This window comes from Ruditapes philippinarum, unplaced genomic scaffold (genome assembly GCF_026571515.1).
Source record: "Ruditapes philippinarum isolate M1 unplaced genomic scaffold, ASM2657151v2 ctg531_1_1_1_1, whole genome shotgun sequence".
In the NCBI taxonomy this organism is placed as follows: Eukaryota; Metazoa; Mollusca; class Bivalvia; order Venerida; family Veneridae; genus Ruditapes; species Ruditapes philippinarum.
Genome location: NW_026852123.1, coordinates 66,134 through 82,535, shown reverse-complemented (window position 1 = coordinate 82,535; position 16,402 = coordinate 66,134). Strand labels below are relative to the sequence as shown.

Below are 16,402 nucleotides of genomic sequence, written 5' to 3'. Positions count from 1 at the left end.
GTAATTTTAAAGAAGTTATAACACTTGATTACACTTAGACTCTTTACATTATTTACATTACACATCTATTAAAAGTTTGAAAATTTCTTTACTTTTTGTACTATCATTCCTTTGATGCGCTAATCCTGTTTCATTCAATTTACGTTGATGTTGAAAATGTTCTGGAACGCTAAAATGCTTTCACAGCACATGTTTGCTTATGTTCAAAATGAATATAAACAATCTTCAGGAGACCTTGTGCTTTCACAATTTTATGATAAATTTTAAAAGGTGGCGTCTGTTTTGTCTACCCACTATATTATTGGTAATGGAAAAATCTTTTCATTTCAAACAAATTTGATTCGAAAACCTTTATCTCAATATTCATTTTGAGCGATAGGTATTTCATATGTTTGATGATATTGTAGCTAATATCGATATTGAATGTGATGAACTTAGTTAAGATAAAATGTTTTCCTTCTGTCGGAAACCGGTTTACATTCCGTATATACTTCATTTAATACTGGTATACGGTAAATAGCCTGGGTGATGATTTACGTAATAATATAACTCAATAGTCAGTTAGAAGAATGTCTGTGGTTCGCTTTTGCTATCTGAATGAGTCAAGTGATGGTCTCCCAATGAGGCCAAAAAGCCTTAAAACATAACATGTAAATTTCAAATATAGATCTACTTTGGCACTAAAACGGAAAGCTATGAAAAAAGCTAGTAAAATCGATTGCATACAAACAAGCTTCATAGCTTTGCCGCTTTTTTCCCCTTGTTTTTCTTGATAAATGTATGGGTAAAGAGAATCAACCTTTTTGTAAAAGAAATTTAAACCTATATCCCGATCATTCGAATGCGAAACTTTCGTTAACATTTCAAGAACGGAAACAATTGCGCAAAAGGATTTCCTTTAGAATAGTAAATGTCTATAACAAAAAGTGTTTTTATTTGTGATCAAACAGGATATGCCAAATCCATATTAAAACCATTAAATATATTCATCAACAGTTACTGCTTGTTAACTGCCCACTTATTTTTCTTTAACATATGCTTAATTACATTTAAGACAATAAGCCTTTGTGATAATAAAAACATTTATTTCGATGTTCTAATGACCGTACAAAGCTGAAACATTTGTTACCTTCATTTTGTTTTCAATTACGAATTGAATACGATCTGATTGTTGAAATTTTGTACTTTATTGTTTACGATCTTTGAATCCAATGTACACTTAAATAAGATACAAAAGAGTCCGTAGAGAAGCCCAAAACGGACAAATTGAAAATGTAGCAGAATTGATTTGATTCAGCTAACTCATGACCGGTAGTGGTACGTTTTTAAAATGCGAAGAATGGTAAACGAACTGTTGGTTTCCATATTGTTTATGTTTTTTATTACCGACAAATTTAAATCATTTTTCACCTTAATTCTTTCGTCAATTTAATGAAACGGTTTATTCAAAATTAAATGGCACGAAGGGAACAACTATGTTTAAAAGCTACTGCAAATGGCTAACATATCTCAATTCCTATCTTATCCGATTATACAGATTCTATATTTGTACAATTATTTCACTCAGTATGATTGTATAGTTCTTTTGTTTAAAAATCAAAATATTATACAATATTCACATTTTGTTTCCATTTCAGTGTGCGTTTTAAATAGCACTAAAATATTTTCTACATTGACAGAAATATGTCACATTTAATTCAAATAATAATCCTAAACTGTGTGCAACTATCTAATGATACGGATATAGTCTCTTACTCTAATGTAAATAATCGGTATATATAAGGATAGATCATTTTAATTTTTGAGTTTCTATAATATTATTTTTATTTTTTTAGATCCGCATTACTTTAAAAGAGTACTTGCATTTACATCTAATTCGTCACATACATTAAAGTGTCAAAGGGCATTAACAGTCTTCGTACGCCGTAAAGCCAACCAAACATGCTAACAAAAGACTGATTTTTAAACATAGAGTGTTTATTCAAGCACAAAAAGTAATAAAACTACAATTATGCAAATATACACAGTCAAATAATCACTTGACATATAAACAAAGTAAACAAGTTCGCCAGTTCTCTAAAATATATAATAATTGTGCTTGAAAGAGATTGTATAAAATACTCAAAATTTGATGAAAACGTTATCTGGCTTTCCACAGCTAAATAAATAGCTCACCGGTGACCCATGACGTTGTACAGCAGAATGGGTAATTATTACATGGCTGTTACATGTATATACTGGACATGACTGCTTGATATTAAACTTTTAAAGTTGATCATGATTAATTCAATTTCAAATTTTCTTGCGCTCAAAGGTGTTGAACTGTAACTATATTGAAATGTAAACTTCTTTTAACAAGTGACAACTAGTGATCTTATGTTGTAATTGCATGACTTAGAAATGAGCTTGCTGATAAAATTGCAGATTTTTTTTATAATACAACAATAACTCAAAACTTTGTCGAAATCAATCAATTTGGTCCATAAGATCAATCGCCCAGAAAAAATATGTGAATCATCCAAAAGTTAATCGTATTAACCAACCGTGCAATCAATAAAATCAACAACTCAGCTACAAAAAGGTGGGGTTGGGGCGCTATGCGTTTTAGAAATATAAAGTCTAAATTTTAAGTTCAAGCCACTTTGTGTACAATACCGAAAGTGTTCCCGTTTCCATTTACTCAAATGTATGCAGTCATGTTCATCTTTCCACCAAAACGGTTATCCATGATTCTAATGTTATTTCATAAAAGCAAAGCTCACGATGTATCAGATTGTCTAAAGAAACAGAGTGACTTCGATCTTGTTTATCATATTTTTCGCTTTTTTTTCAACATAAACTCTCGTATTTCCTTACATCCTTGGGTCAAATGCCTTTGAGAGATACTTGAATACCGGCGAAACAAAGACTTGGATCTCTCTGATCAACGTGACGGGATGCCGGTGAACAAACCTTGCGTAATATGTGTCGTCAACGTATATCTGTAAATAAAACAAACAAAATTTAGTATTTCCAATGGCCATGCTTATATTGCATGCATTTAAATAGATGTGGCATTACATACTCATATAGTTAAATAACATAAAAATTGTTTCTTAGAAGACAATGTGTTAAAAACGCAAACTAATTCTTTAAGAAGGCAGTGTGTAAAATCGCAAATAAAACAATACTATTTTCACTTAAGCATGTAACATGCTCTGAAACGATCATTTAAACATTACAAAACTCTTGCATGTGTCTTGACTGCCATTTATAAAGAAAAAACAACACTTTAATTGTTTGTTTCAGAAGCATAATGTGTTTTTAAAATTATATGTTTATAAAAACGTCAAATAGTAAAACAAGTTGTAAATGAATAGTAAATCTATTGTTGCATATTGTTACGGACATAAACAAGTATGGCAATTCATGCTTATATAAATGATCAACATATACGGATACATTAACTTTTATTAACTTTTTATAAATAAAAAAGTTGCATATAAATTAGATAGGAGCTATGTTATCTATTTGTACGTGAGAAAAGAATCAAACGACGTTGTTTTTATAAAAGCTGATTACCATCCAACGCAATTCCTGCACTTCAAATTCTAGCTTGTATGTTTTGAAATCTGGGAATGGGTGTGGGCCCTTTTCTTGTTTACCATAAGTTCCATTAATTCTGTTGTATATCCTAAATGTGTCTGGTCTGACGCTGAATTCTAAAATTGTTGTCGCCTCTTGTTCGTTTTTGAAATCGATCGACATTCTGTAAAACAGTTTTAATGTTGTTATTAAATTAACAAACTTGTAAAATAGAGAAAATAAGAATCCCTAAAGAAAGTCCAGCATATTAGACCTCAAAAGACAAATTTTAAAAGCAGGCCACATATCCTAAGGGTGATTTAACAGTATTCAAGTGTGGAGTTCTGGAACCACCCAATTAGAAAATAGCAAAATAGAAAGAACTAAATTACCACAAGCATAACAATAATGTCGTGTCGAACGATGTTTAGAAATCAAAAATATAACATCTCTGATTGAATGTACGGGGCGACTTTTTACAGCCTCCACACGGCAGAAAGAACGCTGATGTGGCGATAAAAAAGAGAAAATAAGAATCCCCAAAGAAAGCCCAGCACGGCAAAATTACTAATGTTACAGGCTCGGTTTGATTGAGCCTGTTCATGGACGGTACTGTCAAGTGCAAACTACCGTCCACGCCCCCTAGCACCAGCTTAAGCAGAATTCAACATTTAACAGAAACTGGTACAATTTTAATTTTGAATAATCTGCATATGTGTTCATAAGGCGGCTATCATGGAACCTTCAGTGTGACACGTAAGTGCCATTTCATGAAAAACGGCATATGGTCCCCAAGTTAAAAAATGCGTGTGCCCTAAACGAGAAAACAATGGGCGGAACTAAATAAAATGGAATTTTGAAAAAGGATCAGAGGTTATGAAGCCTGCATATCACAGATTAGACGTCAAAAGACAAATTTAAAAAGCAGGCCACATATCCTAAGGGTGATTAAACAGTATTCAAGTGTGGCATACTGGAACCACCCAATTAGAAAATAGCCAAATAGAAAGAACTAAATTACCACAAGCACAACAATAATGTCGTGCCGAACGATCTTTAGGAATAGGAAATACATGTATAACATCTCTGATTGAATGTACAGGGCGACGTTTTACAGCCTCCACACGGCACAAACAACGCTGATGTGGCGATAAAATAGAGAAAATAAGAATCCCTAAAGAAAGCCCAGCACGTCAAAATTACAAATGTTACAGGCTCGGTTTGATTGGGCATGTTCATGGACGGTATTGTTAAGTGCAAAATACCGTCCACGCCCCCTAGCACCACCTGAAGCAGAATTCAACATTTAACATGAACTGGTATAATTTTGAATTTTGAAACATCCACAAATGTGTTCATATGCCAGTTATCATGGAACCTTCAATGTCACATGTAAGTGCCATTCCATGAAAAGCGGCATATGGTCGCCAAGTAAAAAACTGCGTGTGCCCTAAACGAGAAAACAATTTGCGAAACTAAACAAAATTAAATTGAATTTTGAAAGGGGATCAGAGGTTATGAAGCCTGCATATCACAGATAAGACGTCAAAAGTCAAATTTTAAAAGCAGGCCACATATCCTAACGGTGATTAAACAGTATTCAAGTGTGGAATACTGGAACCACCCAATTAGAAAATAGCCAAATAGAAAGAACTAAATTACCACAAGCACAACAATAATGTCGTGCCGAACGATCTTTAGGAATCGGGAATATAACATCTCACGTTTGTATGGAAAAAATTATTTCCTTATTTTAACAACTTCTCTGACATCAACATGTATCGATATTTCAGGATTATAAAAGAAATGAACTTCGGCAGCAAAAATAGTGGTCTGTATCTTTTTCAATAAGAACATGAAAAGACTGAAAATTTGACTTTTATCAATACGATATTTTCGAAAAAGGCATGACTTGATTAATGCTAGTTCATATTAAATAATGAGAACAAAGGACAACAAGGCAAAGGCAACGCATCCCCAGACACATTCAAGCCACAAGAGCAGAGCACAAAGAAGGCACCGAACTGAAACCGGAACAGGACACACGAGCGCCGAAGGGACGTTCAACAAGTGCATCGACAAGAACCAAAGGGGTGGGGGCGAAATGAACAAACTTTATTTCGCTATCTTGTGAATGTTAAAAGGTAGAATTGGGTAAGAATCATCTTTTTCATCTTTCACCCCCAATAAAAAATAAAAGAATAAAAACCTACAAATAAATAGCGCCGACAACAATAAAAAACTATACATGAAAAACCCAACAAAAACATCCGCTACAACAAAACAATAAAAACAAGAAACCGCAACAACAAAAACATGGATAAAGAGGTTGTAAAGGCTGCATTAAAAAGAAAATACAAGAAACTGTACTTCATTAAGATGACATAACATTAAGTCCAAAACGTTACCTAGTTATAAAAATGCGATCTAAAATAATGAGGTTTTAATAAGAAAGTGTGCCACAATTCAAATTTTTATTTTGAATTAAAAAAAAGTTTTAATTTTATGGAAAGAAATTATACTGAAATAGTGGTTTAACATATAAGAAATAAAAACAGAAATAAAAAGAAAATACATCATACCTGCCTATGCCTGTCCTTTGTATGATAAATATAAAGCGGTCTCCAACTTTTATCTCTGAGTCCAGATAATGACTGCCAACCTCATTGTAGAAGTCCCCAAGCTAGAAATAAAATAATCACTGAACTAGTTATTGGTTATCTGATGTTTTCCATCATTTAATTTTTGCATTTGTACAAACAGTCAAACACTATAAAAAACGATTGCTTATTACTAATCTCGTAATATTTTCGCTGTTTCTTAGCTTGTTGTTTTGTCAAGTTGTTGTCCTTAATGTATGTAATACGATTATTAAAGGCCTCGATGTGAACAAAAATGAATATAAAGTTAATCAGGTATAACATCGTCATCATCATTTTATTCGTAATTATTAACAATCTATTTCACAATGATCATAGTAATCGAGATTATCATCATAATTATGAAAATGCTGGCTTCTAAGTATTCCATTATATCTATGAAAACTAGATATATCTCCTCTTTAGCAACTTGTGAAATAAGACTATGTTGATCCGTTATAAGAGGTCTAATGGCGATGGTTCCTTTTATAACCATGTCTCTTCCAAGATTAATATCAAGTAAGAATTCATTTCAGTATAGATGTACAGACCGATAGGGACATTAAAAACTCTTCTTTATGAAATTATTCTCTATTTTAAATTCGTAAATTCAAGTTTTAAACTTACCGAATTCACGATTTCAACTGCGCGAATTCACACTTTGAACTTCACAATTTCAACTTGATGAATTCACAATCTAAGTTCACGAATTCACGACTTAAACTTCATGAATTCATGTTTAAAACGTCTTGTTTCTTTGATATATGATTTTTTTTCCAAATTTTGTACGTAATTTTCGAATGCCGTCAAGCGTCAAGATAATTAAATAAAATGCTGTAAATGAAAGTAAACAAACATACATCTAGGAAGATATTGTCTTACCAGTGGCTTGTAATTATGAAGTAGTGTTGTCAGTTTGTGGTATTCAAATCCTTGCTCGAACGCTGGACTAGGCCATGCCTTTGTTTGTCGTTCACAGTAGTCTGTTCCTTCAGCAATTCTCGTGACATGGCCGTTTGAAGCATCCTTCATTAATTTGAACGCACATTCTATCGTAGCAGACGACTGTCTATTTGAAATAGTTTGGACCTGCGTGATGAAAGCAGAGGTCTGTGTTTTTCCTTTCACAAAGTTTAAACAGGTAATGGTCATCACAATTGCAGATACATACGTGATTTGTTTAGAAAATTCCATGTTTTTTTATTATCAGCAATATCATGAGTACCGATTGTTATTATTTCTTTTATTTATTCTCTTTATCAATATGACCAGAAAATTGTAACTACTTATATAAAGATTTGCTTATAAATCGAACTTCCTTCAAATCTAGAAATCTTCTTCAATGTACTTTCCTATGAGAAATGGTTTGGTGCGCTATTCCTGGGGATATTTATATGAATTGTGCATTCGTGAAAAAATAACACATTAGAAGCAAAAAATACTTTTGCAATTGGTTATTGTTTCTGAAGTATTTCTTGCATAATTGATATTTTTGTGTAGGGAAGCATTCAGAATGACGGAGCGTGAATGAAAATGAAGCTTGTCAAATTGATTTCACCCATAAGGAGGTTAATCATACGGTTTATAGAGTGTGTAAAACATAGTCAAACATGCAACAATAACAAAAGTAGTACTTGGTGCTGATTACTTTCAAGTCTCGTCGTTTCTTTTACTTTGGTAGCTTACGCCGCTTTTCGTGGAATGGCACTAACGTGTGTCATTTAATCTTTCATTGTTACTGCAATACATATCTGCTGATGTTTGTATGTACAAAATTTCACCATTTATGTTAAATGATGAATTCTTAACATTCGACGATTGTCATAAAATAATAAATTTGGAATTAAGAACATGCACAGATGTGTTTATAGGGCGGTTATTGAAAAATGTAAATTGCATACGCATTTTCAACATAATTACATGTGTGAAAGAAAAAACATTGCATCACTTAACAAAATATTGATACCGTTATTTAAAAAAAATGGAGAACATAAACCTAAATAAACCTAAACGTTACTATAAACCTTAATGCGGCACGTACATGCCATACCAGAAAAGCGGAGTATGGTCAACATATAAAGGAATGCTTGTAAGCTAACTGGCGGAACAAATATGATTCATTAGCATTTCTGAAAGGGATTCAGAGGTTATGAAGCTTGCATATACAGATAAGGCGTCAAAGCGCACTTTAAAGCGCGTTGGAATTTCTGACTATTTAAACACGTGTTTTCGCCTTATAAAAAATATAGCGATTTTTCCTCAAGAAGTAATTCTATAGATATTTTTTTTTTCCTCCGAAAAAACACACAATAAAGCACCGTATGTTACACGGCACAAGAACTGTAAGATTTAATATTCACTCAGTATCATAAATCAATCTTTAACCGTTAACACTCAAAATAATGGACAAAATTGTCATGCTTTAAAGAAAAAAATTGTCAAATAAAACCTTTCATGCTAAATATCTCAATATCTGAAATAGACTCTAAAAAGCCATCATCATTAAAATGTCAAAATATGAACTGTCTAAACACGACCCTGCCTACCATAATCTTGGTCTGCACTAGTCGCACGGGTCGAAAGATCTGGAGAAAGGGTGATATTTAGATTGACATGTTCTTTGTTTGAGCCTATAAATAGCAGTCTTTTTTGCAAAATAATATTCCGTTTCAAAACGAAAATAAGCATAAAGCGATTGCCTCTGCATGTCATTGTTTTGTAGGGTTTTCATGTGAATGCATTCAATTTAGCAAACAATAGCCTTTTTAAATTGATGGTAACGCTCCCATAGGAAAAATTATGCTATTTGTTGTTAGTTTCAAATGAAATTAATATGGCTTACTTAAAAGAAAAAGTACTGATGCTTTTATTCGTTATATTCAAACGAGCATAAATCATTTACATTCTTTAATAATACACCTTTGAAGTAATATACAACATAACACAGAGTTTAAAGAGGCTAGAGGGAGTATTTGTAAGCCGTCTCCACTAACCGATCAACAGTAAATTCTGGATATAAAGCTATATATCAATTTTTGTAATGACAAAAAATCCAATAGGCTTCCACATGACTTACAGTAATAACTTTTCTAAATAAATTCATCTGTTAAAATATGTCAAATACTGCGCGTAAAAGTAATGAAAAATGACGTTCAAATATAACTGTATAAAAAGTTTTGCAAAAAAGGACGTTCTTGAAAAAACAATTGAAAGTCAAGTTGCTGCGAGAGGGATAGACATGGGAGGGGAGGCATTGTTGAAGGATGAATCAATGCTCAAGAACAGCAGTTCCTTCGAACCTACCTGACATAAACCCAAATTAAGCGTACAATGACGATTGTGTTCATTGAACGTTCGAAACTCTAGGCAAAATGCAAAACAATCTAGAAACGTCCAACATCCTTCACGAATTGCTATAAAAAGACATTTTATCCGTTGAAATAAACCTACATGAAAAATATTGTAAAACAATACTCGAATGATCTGGCTCTATTGTATTGTTTATTGTAGGGTTTTCAAACTCATGTAAATTCAATCATTTCTATAGAATTTTATAGTGCAATGTACTTTCATTTGACAATTTATGACTTTAAACAATTATTAGTGATTGCTCCTAGGAGTAATAGATTACTTAGCAATTATTTTCATGTCTTAAAACTGTAGGATACAACGAATTGTTCGCAATAAATCTACATGCTCTATCAAATTACGCAACCATGCGATTTGTTTCATTTGAATACTTATACCGTTTCATGTAAAACTCGATCAAACATAATATAAACAATTTTAAAGACACATTTCCTCTGTGGAACTATCAATTTTACTTGTTGAAAAGTATTACATCGTATCAATTTAAACAATTGTATGCGACCGCTAGAATCAGTAAATAACTTTCTATTGAGTTTTTAACATATTTACGGTATAAAGCATTGTTAAAATGTAAAACAAATACCTGTCACTTGTCAAGTTTGGGTATATTTACTTCATTATGTTTTGGATTGATTAATGAAAGTCTATATTTTTATAATGTGACACTATAATAGGGAGAAACTATGAACCATAAAGATTATTTTTAAAAAAAGAAACTACATCTGCTATATATATTCACCACATTTATCTAAATTGCGACAGAAAAGTCATTACTCAAATTGCCATGTTAAATAGTGTATGATGTTTCAAAACGGTAAGTTATTGCTGTTTATTCAGTAGTGATCTATTATCTTCTTTTTCGAAAAACAAAACGCAGCAGTTAAATCAACTATTTCTGTATGCCATTTGTCAATAAACTAGTTCTGCATGTCATTTGCCTTGTGGCGTTTCAAAGTTATAGCCCATGCATACAGCTCTATTGGATTGTACTAAATTAGTCTTTTAAATGCTGTGACATATTAGTAGTTTAAACATGTTATTAATATTTATAATGATATATAGGATAAGCTATAGTCGTACATGTAACAGTGATCAAAAGAAAAAATAATACACTATGAAAATAAATCGTTCTTCTCTATGATATCTCCAGCAATTTAAACTTCAATGCACTATAGTCATTATAGTTCATGATTTACTGGCTCCTTTAATAACAATGACATTGTGCTCTTAGGATGTGCAGTAATTTTGCATTTTGCCTTGATTGATCTCAATTTTATAATTTAATTTTTATTGGTAATCAATATCCCATGTGACTCATGAAAACTGTCTATAAATGCCCAATGCCCTTTAAAATATATAGATAAAGAAAGTGGGGGTAGTCTCATAATTATGTAAGGCAGTTTTTGTATTCTATCATAAACATTCAGTGTTGACAACTATTAAGCAATCACAATAATGTCACAGAAATTTACTATTTAGGATAGAAGATGTGTAATTGGATAAATAAAAATAATGATAGTCAATCTTCAGATATTTGTGCATGTTGATTATAATGCTAACAGTGATGTTGAAGAAATCAGCATACTGCCAAATGTCACTTAAAATTACACGAAGTAATTTTATTTTTATATTTCAATTTGTTTCTGGCAAAAACATAAATGTTCATCGCCAAGAAAAGTACCGTTTTACAGTATTGGTTTGCTAATAAAAACCATATATTTTAATCTGATTGTAATTTGTCGATATGCATATATTTTTAATATTATTGGCGATTTAATTCAAGGTACAGCTTGAGTCGAAAATCGGTCAGTTCTTGTCAATTATGTGATATTTTAACTTTGACGTCCTGCTAGGCTCCATGCCGGTAGACCTGTGTTGCTGGATCATGTTTGGGTTGCACTCATGGCGCCGTTTTTTCTTGCTAATCTTTTTTCTTTCATATTTGATTTAAGCTAGATGTTTAAAACCTATATATTATAATAACTTTTCTTAACACTTCATGACATTGTTTTCTTTACGATGATGTACGCTTTTTAACATAAAACTGTCACTTACATTGATCAATGACAGTAAAATACTGTCATGGTTCAGTATTATTCTCGTTTTCAATTGCATTTTATACCATTTCATCGTTATGTCTTGTCTTCTCACCTTAAGACTAACTATGCCTTATGTCTCTTCCCGTTCCCAAGTTTGTAAATAAACTGGGCTTATTCTGGATTAATTTGAATATAATAAAAAAGCAACAAGGGACAGAAACGTTCACGTAACGCAGTCCCTATGTTTCAAAACAACCGCACCAAATTTGGCACCAAAAGTTAGGAGAGACAATTCTGGCGAAGGAGGGCTCATTATCAAAATATGAAAACAAAGATCAACTAGGAAGGATGGCATTCAATGAACGCATCTCTAAAAATCATAAACAACTTAAGTGTTTTTAAAATTTTGATTATAATTAAATTATTGGACTTAGTATAAATGAATGAATTCCATATACAAACATATACACACTAAAACTTTTAGCAATAGATAGTTTTCGGTTCCTTCGGATCCTTTTTCATGCATTTCATGTATCTTAAAGTTTTATTTGTAAATCGAAAATGTGTGTACCTGTTTAAAATAAACTTTTTAAACTAAACAGAATGAATGAAGTGTCGTTTTGTTAACATTTTGCTTATGAGTAATACATGTATAATTACGTCTCTTAGACCAATGTAATTTAGTTGCTTTCTGTATTTATATCTCTGGATTTTGCAGACAGTTTCATTTCAGTTATGACAAATACGAATGATGAGCTCTACAATCTTTACAGACAAGTTATTTCAGATATGTCAATGATGTAGTATCCTTTGGGAAATATATCGGGTATATTGGTGTTCATTTAAATGATATTCTCAAAGCATACCAAAGGTCGAATACAAGTTTTCAGAAAAATCGGAATTTCCTACCGAAATGATCTTCATGTACTTTCGTACAGCATATTTCATCTTTATAAAGCATAACATTTAAAAAAAACTTGTATTAGAATGTATGTAAATTATAAGCATACATGTAAAAAAAGTAGTTTCCTCATCGGCTTTTCATACTGAATTACTTAACTTTTTTTTGCACCGTCCGTTGGTTATTGTTAAGATTTTCAAAAAAACTTTTGTGTGTATATCTACTAGATGTTTTTGTTCCAGTTGTTACATCTTATATTTTTCTTCTGAATTATTTGTTTAACAATATTCTGTTTTGATAAAATTAGCTAATATACCAAAATATTTTATTCTTTTAAAAACGACCAAAATAATGTTGTAAGAATGCATTCCTTTAGATGAAAGATATGCAAATTCTTTGAACAATCATAAATATAGACAATACGAACCTGATGGTCTACATTATGATTATTACAAGAATTTGTTTAAACATTTAAAATTGAAAATGTGTTAACCTTTTCTTGGTTCATAATGGTAATTGTCAGAGCTAAGATTTTTAACTCTGAGGAAAGGATATTTGAAATTGCAAACTTTAAACCGAGTGCAAAGATATTTAATGCTGCGCCATTTTCACAAGTATAATTACCTGCTTACATGCCTACATTATCGTGCTTATATCTGATTAATTAATAAGAAAAATGAAAGAATGTTATTTATCAATAGCTTTATCTTTTTTCTTTAAAGAATATATGTCAGATTGATTACATATTATCAAGGCATTATTGCAAACGTTTTTTCATCACTAGCCTAATTTATAAATGTATTGATCATATATTAAATGTATACATCATAAAAGTATACCAATAAAATAAAAGGATATAATATGTTATCTTTTGCCTTTTTATTTTTAAAGTGTTTGTGCATTGTAAAAGGTCAATACTTGTTTGAGATACACAGAAAAAGTGAATCAAATATCTTATTTTCACATTTTTCCACTAAAAAATGTAGGTAGAATGTATGTTTGTTTTTCAATTAAACGAATATTTTTTTAATTTTTTTATTGCGTTTCTGAGTTAAACCAAGATTTAACAAATTGTAATAACCTAATGGGAATAGATAAATTGCCCTACCGAACTTTTCCACTTAATTCAAGTGATTTAAAACCTCGACACAGCCTGTCTTATACATAACACATTAATAACCTGACTTTTGTCCCTTTTTGGAAAGATTACTTAATCATAAGGAGAAGTAATAAGATCTTATATTTGTTTAGTCTCTTACAATTTCATCATGAGGAGTAATAAACGAATAAAAAAGCTTTATATTGTACACTGAATAATTATATGTTACATTTATGAAAGTAACTTTAACATCGAGTTTATCGGCTGAAAAATATTGAACTTTGAAAATACAAGCAATTTTGCTTGCGCTTTATTTGCTTTTTTTAAAATCAAAGTTATTGTCTCAATGCAAATGATGACAATCTTTATCATCCTATCAACCTTTAGTCATATAACTAAGAATTTTAATTGATTTCCCCGTGAATACTTTATAAAATGTAAAATATGATGAACAAGATCGACAAGGAAAGGCGGCGTTCAATGAACGCAGCCCCCACCCGACCCAGTAACAAGCGTCAGTGGCAAGGAGCCCAGGAGGACCCCAAACAAAAATAGGGCAGGGCATAAGGCAGAGTACGGGCAGGCAAACCACTGCATAAGAATAAATAATTAGTAACTGATAAGGAACTAAAAGAAAACAAATTACAGCAATCTGACCCTAAAATTATAAGGATATTTAGAAGTTACAGCGGTGTGGAATAATGACTAATTTACTGTTTTATACTGAAATTATATTTATTAAGTTGTAACCTAAATATTGAGTGCTTTAGCGAATTATATTAAATTATATTATATAAATAATAATATTATATTAAAATATTCCTGATAATGTAAATGTAACACATTGAGGAGATAAAACAAACAACAAAATTCTGAAACAATGTAATTGTATTGATATTTACCACATTATATAACAAAACAATTTCTGATTTTCTCTTTTCCACTATAAAATATTTGGAATTCAGATTGTTTATATCAATTTCGTTTAACATTCCAAATTCAATTTGAATATCAGACATGTTGAACAAATTTTAACTTACAAAACACAAAGATATGTCCAAAGAAATATAACTGCTTTAACTTGAAAAACAACAATAACATTTTTACTGTACATATGAAACACCATACAAAGCTAACAAATTTTCAAAGATACTAAACATTTGGATATAATATCAATGAAATACTGTACTTCAAATAATATATTAAGAGTCATGAAACTTCTTTTCAAAGAATTTATAGCATTCGATAACGTATGCTTTTAATGATTTTTTTTTCACATTACTGTAATTTATTTCACGAACTTTATCATATGAAAGCAATGCTCAATATCTAAGAATTGTTTCATCCTTATATCAATTATATTGTACTCCAACAAAGTCTGATTTAAGAAATAAAGACTAATCAATGTTTTGTATGTCTGTAATCTTTGTCACATTTCTTCACAAAAATTACTTTACTTTGTTTCCATCGAAGGATAATTATGGTCTAGTAACAAATTTGTAGTTAACAATAATAGGTAAAAAAACAAATACTTAATATAAAAATAAAAAACCCCAAATCTTTCCTCTTTTTGCATCTTCTTCCATGCAAATTCTTGCAAATAAGATTTATTTATTATTTATTAGATCTCTCTTCATTTTAACATTAAAATAACAAATAGATTCAAAAATTTTTTTTCGAGACACATTTAAAGCATCTTAAGTTTGTAAAGTCTACAATCTCTTACAAGTAACGTTGGTATGCACTGACTTTTTGTTTCATCTGTAAAATCACAAATTTAATAGTCCCTTAACAAAAATGAATGTTTTTATTTTCATTTTACATGAAGCGCATTCGCTTTTGGGGTGGTTGTAGACTAGATGATGTGTTGTTCTCTACCACTATTAATTTCATCGTTCTATAGTATTGCATGTCCGTTTCTGACATGAATTTTCTCCTGGGATATAACTGGTGTTTTAGTGTTCTGTGTGGGTCTTGGCAAGGAAAGACAAGGTCCTTTGCGCGTCATGCGCTTTGAAATATCAGCCTATGTGTACTTATTTTGTGCGAATGACGTCTTGTATTCCACGACAAATGGTGCATCTGAGACATATCTCAGGGTTTTAACTTTTGTAAAAGGGATATTGTCAAATTTTAACCCACCGATTGTCTTTTGAAAATCATGAAAATTGTAAGAATGCATTTTTACAATTTTAAAAAAGTTTGGACGTATTGTTTTAAGACACCGTACAAGTGATACAGGACTGAAAACTTCTGCTATTTTTAATGTTTATTTTCAATTTGGCTGTGGGCATTGTCAACCTCTTGGATTGCAGAATGCCCAGGACATAAAAACTTTTGCACTATTTCTTTGATATTTTTGTGATCGATCATAAATCTCTTCAATGCAAAACACATAATTGAATTTTTGTTTTGGGGGACACATGAGTCCGACCAAAGATTAAAGCAATTTATATAAGGATGCTTTTGTAATATTTGATGCAATATAGTTGTCAAAGCACTGACAATTTCATTCCCTCGTCTACCTGCCATTGCCTCAGTCCAAACTGCATTATATATATTTTTGTCAATCGAGCAATGGGCTGTTAGGTTATAGGTACTTAATTTTCTTTTATAATTTTTTTTTGACACATTTGCTCTGGGGAGGAGAAGTACCTTTTCTAAGTCAAAGCAAACAATAGCACATGAATCATTTGACTTGGCTCTATCTTGATAACGCTCCGATTTTGAAAGTATCTTGTCTTCTTGATGATGTTCATATTTAGCCTTAAGCACCTCTGTTACACAGTCA

The 16,402-nt window shown here is 31.2% G+C and overlaps 1 protein-coding gene across 1 annotated transcript; it reads right to left on the bottom strand.

The window, feature by feature from the left end:
- Window positions 1–1,663: 1,663 nt before the first annotated feature.
- Window positions 1,664–7,542, bottom strand: LOC132749661 (uncharacterized). The gene is made up of 4 exons (XM_060739512.1): window positions 7,086–7,542; window positions 6,147–6,247; window positions 3,562–3,748; window positions 1,664–2,981 (listed from the first exon to the last, which is right to left on the bottom strand). Exons 1-4 carry the CDS (start codon window positions 7,395–7,397, stop codon window positions 2,853–2,855), a joined length of 729 nt encoding a protein of 242 aa, XP_060595495.1. The 5' UTR covers window positions 7,398–7,542; the 3' UTR covers window positions 1,664–2,852.
- Between the last annotated feature and the right edge of the window lie 8,860 nt (window positions 7,543–16,402).

Coding starts and splice junctions, on each gene's coding strand:
- LOC132749661 (XM_060739512.1), bottom strand. CDS start 7,397: ATGGAATTTTCTAAACAAATCACGTATGTATCTGCAATTGTGATGACC. Junction 3,749..6,146: donor CAAAGGACAGGCATAGGCAG/GTATGATGTATT, acceptor ACTGTTTTACAG/AATGTCGATCGATTTCAAAA. Junction 2,982..3,561: donor TGCAGGAATTGCGTTGGATG/GTAATCAGCTTT, acceptor TTTTATTTACAG/ATATACGTTGACGACACATA.